The 10584-nt window shown below is 30.0% G+C and overlaps 1 protein-coding gene across 1 annotated transcript; it reads right to left on the reverse strand.

Moving 5' to 3' along the window:
• Positions 1-3630: 3630 nt before the first annotated feature.
• LOC108832716 (F-box protein DOR-like) lies at positions 3631-5113 on the reverse strand. Its single transcript, XM_056996654.1, has one exon. The coding sequence runs from the start codon at positions 5080-5082 to the stop codon at positions 3844-3846; it is 1239 nt and encodes a 412-aa protein (XP_056852634.1). The 5' UTR covers positions 5083-5113; the 3' UTR covers positions 3631-3843.
• Positions 5114-10584: the final 5471 nt, after the last annotated feature.

The raw sequence follows: 10584 nt of genomic DNA on the forward strand, positions 1-10584 counted from the left end.
AAAAACGGGATCGACATTTATTTCTTAAAAAAAAAAGGTAATGGCATTTGGTGGTAAATAACTCAAAAAGTTAGTGGCAAAAAGCTATTAGGTATTTTACTTTAATAGTATAGATGAAATTACAACAACTTTCTTATGACCAAACAAAAATATGTATCTACTTTATTAAAACAGAAGTACACATATGGATTAACCCTAAGATTTACTATTTATTTACAAGTCTATGCCACTGAAGTATTTAATAATCCTATATTTAAGCAATTCATGTCTTTTTCTAATTTATTAAATGATTTCCTAAATCAAATTTTAAACTAAAAAAGATTTGAGAACAATAAATTTTTTAAAAACGACTTTCCTAAAACATAGGCATTCCTTATTTTGCATTGCTCCTAATATTCATGTACGTATTTTATTATGGCCAAAATGATAATAGGTGCACATATCATAACGTTAGCCTAATAAACCATTTATAAATCATCTATGGCCAAAGTCATCTACTTTATTAAAACAGAAGTACACATATGGATTAACCCTAAGATTTACTATTTATTTACAAGTTTATGCCACTGAAGTATTTAATAATCCTATATTTAAGCAATTCATGTCTTTTTCTAATTTATTAAATGATTTCCTAAATCAAATTTTAAACTAAAAAAGATTTGAGAACAATAATTTTTTTAAAAACGACTTTCCTAAAACATAGGCATTCCTTATTTTGCATTGCTCCTAATATTCATGTACGTATTTTATTATGGCCAAAATGATAATAGGTGCACATATCATAACGTTAGCCTAATAAACCATTTATAAATCATCTATGGCCAAAGTCATAATTTTTGAAAATCACCCGGCCCAAGTTATCATTATCATTTTCATATTTGTTTTTATTGTTTTTATTATTTTTCAAGATAATGATTTAAGAATCTATTTTTACAAATCGTTTAAAACCCTTTTTCGAAAATTCTGTAGGAAAATAAATTTCACTTTAGTAATATAGATTTTTATTCATAAATTATTAGTATAATTCTTTCATAATATAAGTACAATTAATTATAAATATTAGATTCGTTTATATGATGCATTGTGATATAATAGACAACTAAAATCACAAAGTATAATTATTCAAAGTAATAAATAAAATTGCTATGTTTTAAAATGTTATATCAAAAATTATGTAATACATTTTAATTTACAAATATATATATCAAATATATATGTATATATATATATTATACTATTAGTACAAAAAAAAATTAAAGTGAAAAGAAATATTTATGCTGAAAAAAATTTATACAGTCACGGGTCAAGCTATAAAAATAAACAACAACAACGCAAGATTATTTTTCTTTAATAAATTTATTTTAATATAAATTATATTTCCAAATATGTTTATATATTTTATGTGTTTATAAATTTATTTTATTTGTTTTAAGGGATGCTAAGATTTTGGAATTGGAAAAAAAATGACCCACTCCTATATTATTTTTGTTTGGAAACTTAAAATTTTGTATCATAATATTTATTAAACATATAATTTTAATTTTAGTTTTTAATATAAATGTAAAAGAATAATTATCAATTTAAATTTGTATTTAAATAGTACAAATACATAATCTAATTAACATAAATAAAAAGGTAAAAACATAAAATAAATACTCGCCCGGTCGGGCGGGTCAAGGTCTAGTTGAGTTTTATAATAATAACCCTTTGCTTGAGAAGGTTTCTTCGTAATTCTTTTCGTTCAGTAGATTTTCAAAATAATTTTATAAAAAATATTTTGATGAAGAAAAAAAATTGAAATCATGTATTAATAAACATTTCTAAATGATGTAAATTTAGTTTTATTAAAACTGAATTATTTTCAATATAGATGAGTAAATGTAGATTGAGTCATAATAGTTTTTAGTTTAGAGTTTGTAACATATGTTATAGTATTGTTACTATTTTTAGGGTTAGATTTTGAAATTTTATCTTTTTTTTAATTTGACATATATTTGTTTAGTGACTATCTAAAAACTTTATTTAAACATTTTTAAGTATCTTTTAAGTTTAAATATGTTTTTGCTTAATTATTTGATCACAGGGAAAATCACGGAACAATCTAGTGGATAGATGAGTAAATGTAAATTGAATTAATTCAGTTTTACTAAAATTAAATTATTTTTAATTTAGATGAGTAAATGTAGATTGAGTCATTAATAGTTTTTGGTTTAGAGTTTGTAACATATGTTAGACCATGTACAATGGGGACGTTGAAAACTAGTTGAAACTCATACAATGAGGGTGTTGATCAATTGTGTTAATCTAAGTAGCTTCAACATCTGTTGTAAAGTTCCAACATGTTGATAAAATTTTATGTGGACCAGTTTTGCCACATGTCGCAAATTGATTGGACATAAATGTTGTGCAGATTTATTTTGTTTTTATTTTCACCTAATAACGCAAACTTATTTATTATATAATATTTTTACTTTTAAATAATAAAACTTATATCAAAATTCATAACTTTTTACAATCTATAAATAGAGACTATTCTTATTTTATTTGGATACAGAAAAAAAACCGTCATTTTAAAATATTTTTTAATGTTTTAATTTTTTTGTTAAATAGATCCTAATAATAAATTTTTAAAAATTCAAATTCTTCTTATTAAAAATTACATTATTTAATTTTTGTGTTAATTAGAATTAAAATATTATTAATATATTGGTACTATATTATAAAGATAAAAATGTGAATTAAAAATAATGGAGTATGGTGTTGAATTTTTTTAAACAAACTATTGTAGATGGTTAAAATGAAGTGGGTGTTGAATAAATGAGGTGGAAGAAAGAGAAAATGATGTGACATGTCAAAAAGAGAAAATGAAAGTGTTAATAATAAAATGGGTGTTGAACCATTGTATATGGTCTTATTATATTGTTACTATTTTTAGGGTTAAATTTTGAAATTTTATCTTTTTTTTAGTTTGACATATATTTGTTTAGTGACTATCTAATAATTTTATTAAACATTTTAAGTATCTTTTAAAGTTTAAATATGTTTTTGCTTAATTATTTGATCATATGGTCCGGAAAAATTACGAAACAATCTAGTGGATAGGATTTCGTATTGAACAATCTAATGACTCGCGGTTCTTTAATAACTCACAGAAGATTCATTAAACCTCTAAATCCTACTTCTAGATAAGTTATTCTAGATAAGTTAAAGGGGGTATATGCGGCCATCCGTCCTGCCCACTTTTTTGCGAGTATATTTATTTTTGAAAATATCTCATGTTAGACATCTCTGTTACGGATTAGTACTTGACGAGTTGGAAATAACAAGTGTTTCTATCACCCCTAGAAGAATCTACCACATCGAGTTGGCTTTCTATAACTCATAAGATGTTAGAAAAAAAAGCATAAACGAACGTAACTTCACTTATATTACTTGATGATTCATGGAACACACTAAACAAATGTAACTTCATTTCTCTTATTTAATGTAACAGAGAAACAAAAACAACAAATACTTGGGACAAAAAGATTAACAGGGATGGCAGAGATAAAAGAGGCACAATTAATTTATCCAGGTCAAACAGATTTGTGTAAGCACTTACCTAGATCAGCGTCAAATGTAGTGTCAATGTGGTCTTTTACCAGTGGAAATAATATATAACTCACAAACACAACCCACAAAGTGGCTTACTCATGACGAGAAGATTTCAAAAGGCTAAACTGTAAACACAGAGATTGATACAGTCTCCACCATCACACAAACAGAAAAACAGAGAAAAATCATCAAATAGCATAAGGAGAAGTAAGGTCCCATGACCTGTTATAAAGCTAGAGTTATAAAGTCCTAAATATATTGCAAAAGCTTCACGTCCTCTACATGGTTTAGAGAGATGCGAACACTACAATCCTTAAACGCATCCATTCCCTGGATTTCAACTCTTTGGATTGTATTGCTCTCGATGTTGTAGTAGTAAACATAGAAACAGTAAGGCTCGGATGAATAGTAGTAAGGCTCGGATACATAGGTCGGCGACAACACGATTTCATCTGTAGCAGTGACACCAACAAAGAACAAAGTGGCATCTGCAACTATGTCCTTCCACAACGGGGGCAGACATATGGATATATGCTTCGACCATTCATGTTTCTCAGCATCTACCAAAACCCACAACTCAAAACATTTAGTTTCTCCGGTAACTTCGGTAAACCCTTCAGACAAAAGCGCACCTAATGCACCCTTGTAGTTCACAAGAGTTGATTGACTCCACAATGCCATCTCCTCATCCCTATTAACAACACTAAACTTCTCAAACCTAACATCAAAGCAAACTATACCATTAGCCATCGGAGGCCCATTCACACCAGCTACATAATACACAACACCATCGATGCATATCCCATGAGTAATATGCATAAAATAATGGGACACCGAACACTCAATCTTCCTCCAAGACATCTTTCTCTTAGTCCCTAGAGTCAGAACCTGATGCTCTTCGCAATTATGATAATCCCTCGTGGTCAGTGCCAATATCTTGAACTGTTTACCAACCGGATCAAATCCAAGAAAACTGTTCACGAGAGTACTCCTTGTCTTCACGTTGGGTAGAGCTAAAGATTGTCCCGTGCTAGGGTTACATATAACCGGCGCGGTTCTCTTATACTTTTTAAGATGCGTAAAACAGACTAAACCGCGGACCGGACCGACGATTTTAGAGGAGCGTCCTCCACAGGGGAACCTCGAGTGATAATTGGCGGTTACAGAATCTTGATTTTGGACCTGGGGTATGGAGAACAAGAACAGCTCCTCGTTCTCCACGCAAGAGAGCAAGAGCTGCGGACGAAGAGCAAGAGACCTGGTGATGTAAAGCTCCGTGAAATCTGCGCGGCGGAGTGTGGAGTCCCAGAACTTGGATACGCAGCGGCATTTCGCTATGGAGTTAGCCGGCAATCTCCAGAAGATTTCGAGTATGAGATCGATTGGGATCGTCTCTGAGTTTCCGATCGAGAATGGAGATAGTAGTGTACTGCGTCTGGAAATGGTTAGAGCCTCCTCGGCGGCGGCGTGCTGCCTCCGTGTTTTCATGGGGGGATACAGTGATTTGAACCCTAGCTTCTCTCTCTCTACTAGTATCAGTCCATTTCAATGGATATTGGATCTTTTATCCGACCCGGTAGTAGGCAGTTTTTTTTTTCTTTGGAACCAAAGTAAACTTTTTTTACTCCATTTTTTTATAGATAGAGTAAAGCTGTTTATAAACACACGAATAAATTCTAATAGTTAAATTACAGAAATTGCAAACATAAAATCTTTTGATACGAAATACAATTACAAGAATTACATAAAAGTATTAAAACAAAGTAAAAATATATCATCGTTTTTTAAAATCAAACATGTATTTTATTACTCGAGTTAGAAATAGTTTGGATAACCAAATTAGAGTAGAACTACCAATAAAATTGAGTTTCCTATAATATCAAATTTAAAACATTTATATTTAAATCATTTTTTATTTACAGATTGTATAACTATTTTGGTGTATGATAGAAGATGGAGATGAAGAAGGATTTTAGTTGATTTCTGAACTATCAGATGAAGTGAAGATAAGGAAAATTGTTAGACAACCATTGTGTGCACATCCTACTCACGGTCATTACCTTGTCCACGATTTAATCTATGGACATATCCATTACAGTGTCACTTTCTCTTAAGAATGCGTCCAGAGGTATTTCTTGATCTTTGTAGCAAGATAGAGAATCAATACAAGATGAAATCATCACGAAACATAACGGTGAAAGAGAGTGTTGCAATATTTCTGTACATTTGTGGCCACAATGCCACACAGAGAAATGTCATGAGAATGTTCGGACATTCACAAGAGAGCATATTTAGAAAGTTTCATGAAGTTCTGGATGTTATGGAGTTTATGGCAATAGATATGTTTAAGCCGGATCCAATGAACCTCACTCAAGTTCACCAGAAGCTGCAGTCAGATAGGCAATACGGATCAAACTTCAAAGGGTGTATTGGTGCAATGGATGGAACACATGTTTCTGTTATGGTCTCTGGACGAGATCAACAACGATACTGGAATAGGAAAAACCAATGCAGCATGAACATTTTGGGAATATGCAACTTAGATATGTTGTTTACATATATATATTGTTGGTGTGCCTAGGTATGCTCATGATGCAAAGGTTCTTGTAATAACGGGAAAGTGATCCTATTTTTCTGCATCCGCATATAGGTAAATACTATCTTGTTGATTCAGGATATATTTTACGGCGTGGATATCTGGGACCATATAGACAAGCCCGATATCATCACAGCCAGTTTCAAAATCAAGCACCTCCTAGCAACTAAAAAGAAAAATTTAATCGTATTCACTCATCGATTCGAAGTGTTATTAAAAGAACATTTGGAGTGTGGAAAGGAAAATGGAGGATAATGCAAAAGCGAACAAGATATGATATTCAGACGACAAGAAAACTTGTGGCAGCAACGATGACACTTCATAACTTTGTAAGGAAATCAACTATACCAGATCCTGATTTTGAAGCAAACTGGGAGCAAGGTGACAACCATCAAACAACGTTAGATGAAGAGATTTAAGAACCTGAAGATGTTCAAATGGTTGATTCTAGACAATACATGGAGGGTTTTCGTGATGAGATTACAATGAATTTATGGAATTTTCTTAGGTAAAATTTATTATTATTTAGATAGTGGTTTTACTATTATTAGATGGTTTTTATTATAAACTATTAAGTTTTTAGGGGTTTCAATAACATAAAGGTTTTCTATATATTACATTAAACTACTACAACCAAAAATTTACAACTACAATTTTTAATATTTTGCCAATCATGTTTTATTTTGAAATCTACAGTCAAATAACTTAAAGCTACAGTCAACATAATTACAGTAAAAATCTCTGCCAAAAATCTAAGCAACAAATTTACAGCTACAGCCAAAACACTTACAACCCAACTTTTAAGCTAAATTTTTACAGCAACAGCCCAACCAATCACCCACTATGTCGGATTAGATCTCAGAGTTATTAAAATGATAAAAACCATTAAATCTATCAAAAATTATAAATCATTCATTATAAATATAAAACTAATTTATATTTATAATGTTTTATGTTTTAAATTTATTTATATTTTAGTTATATATCATATTTACTATTATTATTTTTAAATTTATACAATAAAAATATATTAAACATATTTAACTCGGTCGAACCATATTGAACAGTGATCCAAAAAATATAGTGACCCAAAAAGTATATGGTTAAACTTTCGGTCCAATTTTAAAAATACTGCCTAAAATCATCCATGTGAAAAAATCTTTTTTTATAGTTTAAGAAAACTTATTCTATCTTATTTCATATTTCTCTCTTTCGCATTCAGCTTTAGTATTCAGGAGAAAAAGATACATATAACAAAATAAAATAATATAAAACATAATTCCCAAATAACTTTTTTTGTTTTTGAGAAATTCCCAAAGAACTATGATTTGGTGATGCATCAAAATCTGAATCTTGGACAAATCAAACCATCGTACCCAAATACTAACCATACATATATTTCCTGTTTATTAAAAAAGAGTATTAGTTAAAGATTGAAAAATAGGGTCACGAGTCTCACATATTCACAAGCTTTGACATCAGCCTCCCACCACAAGTATACACACATATATATATGTATGCCTGCTCCCGTGTATTCTCCATTTTCATCTTCTCTAATATCTCCAAGTCACACTTCTGCAAGGTTCGATCTTTCCTCTTTTTCCCTTAAATCATTGCCTCTTTTTCCCTTAAATCATTGCATGTATGTAGATGTTCACATATACGTATATCATATACTCATAGGGTATATATATATAGTCTCCCAGCTAGCTACTTCTATTTTCATCTTGCAGATTAACTACAAGAAAAATGATAAGAGTTTTTTTCTTTTTTTTTTGAGATTCATCTATATCCAAGTGTATATACGATACATTAATCTTGTATTAAGTTATAGAATCATTACCAAGCACATAAACCTATGATTAATTTTTGTAATTTAAAAAATCTAAAATTTTCCAAATAAATCAGATAGTGGTAAGGATGAGATTGGGTAAGATTGTGGAAGGCTTGAAGTTGAAAATAAAGACAAGTCTAAGGATGAGGAAGAGATCATCATTAGCGTCTTCATCGTCTTCATCGTCATCCTCATCCTATGAGAAGATAGAGAAGAGTGACAGTATGAGATTTGAGTTAAGAAGCAGAAAGGCACACAAAATTATCCAGCAAACTCTTCAAATTGCCGACTCTCCGACCTCAAGAACTTATGCTTTCTGATGCCATCTTTTACCATCCAAAACATATTCATACATACATATGGGCTTGCGTGTACACATCTGTTTATACATATCTAAAATATTGTACGTGTATGTATGTGTGAAAGGTTATATATGGATGATTAATGTGATGGATCTCATCTTGGCTAATGGATGATTATTAGGTGAGTTCAACATTAATGGTCATTAATAATTCTCTTCACTAATCTTTGCTTTAAGAAAAAAATATTTCTTTTTTGTGGTTTCTATTTTTTTAAGATTATGAACTTCCATTTTGGAATACTTTATAACGTTGCAATGATATTTGAATAACTTTAGGTTCTTACTTCTTAGCCATGTAGAAAATACTAAAATAAAGAGAACATTTTTTTTATCAGCCAAGTTGACTTTCTAAGTTGTACTTGTATGTGTAGATAAAAAAAGTGAAATTTCGAACTAGATTTTGTGGAGAAATCATTGACCATATTTGAAAATGTAATCTTCAAACTTCAAACAAAAACAAAAACAAAAAAAATACTGTATACGATGTTTTTGTCGACCTTGTTCCTTGTCGTCCATTATGACTATTACTATCCTGCTCGTCTGTCGCAATATTACATTTTGTGAAAAAAATATGAGATATACTTCGACCCTCCCCCCCCCCCCCCCCCCCCTCCTTCCTTCGACTTCGAAGTATTTTAACAACTAGTCACTCTAAAAATGATTATATGAAACATAATATACGTTTTTTAAAACCCGTTAGAATAGAAGCCATCACAAAGATGGTTTGGAACCACTTCAGAAAACAGCTCTTAAAGAAAAAGAAAAAGTTTTCGTACGTAACCTTAGCATCAATTCACATTATATTTTTTTATTATCTGATTTTTTTTTTAGTACCAAACAGCTTAGAACCAAAGCATGTAATCTCCATGTGCCTGAAACTTCAAGATGTAATGTTAGTTTCGTCTCGGTGGAATTCATTATCATTGACTAAAGAATGATTGGTAACTAAGTTCTAAAGGCTTAATTTGAATCAGACGTATTTTGATTAATTTGTTGTTCAACCAACAGTTTCTAAGTTCTTGTCACAATCCAATATTTTTATATGGTAAAATATCACAATCTTGAATATCGAGATTTTTGTTATATATTGTCAGTACATCCGGTGCTTCCCAATCTAACAAAAGTAATTCTAAAAAGAATAGTCAAAATCAATTAAGTAGTTTATATACAAAACGCAACTGTTCATAAAGTATACATGATTTTATATGATTTAATGCATGTGATACTAACACCAACAAATAGAAGATTTAAGTTCATAGAAATCCATAATAGTATTATATGATTTTATATGGTTTGTGGCTTTGTGATTTAGATTGAATAGAAGTGAAGCTCGCCATTAAGAAGTTTAAATTCATTTGTAAAACTGTTGATGTATTCTTAAAAACTTCGGCATAAGTGGTGTCGCTGTTAATTGACTCTTCATAACCTAAAAAGAAGTTGAGACATTATAGATGTTTCTTGAGTTAGGTGAAGAGACATGCATGCTAATGCCCATGCCTCTACATTGCTACAAACCAAAATTTGAATACCAAATCTCTCTTCTCCTTAATTTAATTTTTCAGTTGTAAAGTACTAGAAATGGATAGAGTTGAACATCAATACAATTACAATATTATAGTTCTATTTTACATATATGCCCTTGAGTTGGATTTCATTAAGAATGTACCAAAATATTCGGTATATCTATAAGCCGTTCTAATTAGATTTTTTTTGCGAGAAACGTCTGTTATATTATTCAAAATTGAATTGGTCTGGATAACCAGCCATTTTAATTATTTAAAATAAGATATATTATAAATTTATATTTGGACTTCAAAAAAGAAAACTAATCCATACAGCCTGAATCTGTTAGCTGAATATTTTGAACGTAGTGATGTTGTTAGGTGCGTATTAATTATAACAAAATGTTTTCATTTCTCTTATAAAATATTTTAGAGTTCTGTTTTTAGGGGAAAAAACAATGTACTTTCATTTCTGTTTATTTATTTTAACCTTTTGTATTTACTTTAGGTAGACTTCATGATCTAGATAACCAATAATATGTATCTTATCTGAGATTCAGGAATTAGTCCGAATAGTTGTAATTAGGTTATGACAAACGATTCAAATCCATATATTTTAAACTGTCTCATCTCTAGTTTCAACAGTAGTTAATTACCATCTCTTTATTTTTTAAAAGAAACGTATTAGATAGTATTA

Source organism: Raphanus sativus, chromosome 2, assembly GCF_000801105.2.
Source record: "Raphanus sativus cultivar WK10039 chromosome 2, ASM80110v3, whole genome shotgun sequence".
NCBI classification, from domain to species: Eukaryota; Viridiplantae; Streptophyta; class Magnoliopsida; order Brassicales; family Brassicaceae; genus Raphanus; species Raphanus sativus.

Coding starts and splice junctions, on each gene's coding strand:
- LOC108832716 (XM_056996654.1), bottom strand. CDS start 5,082: ATGAAAACACGGAGGCAGCACGCCGCCGCCGAGGAGGCTCTAACCATT.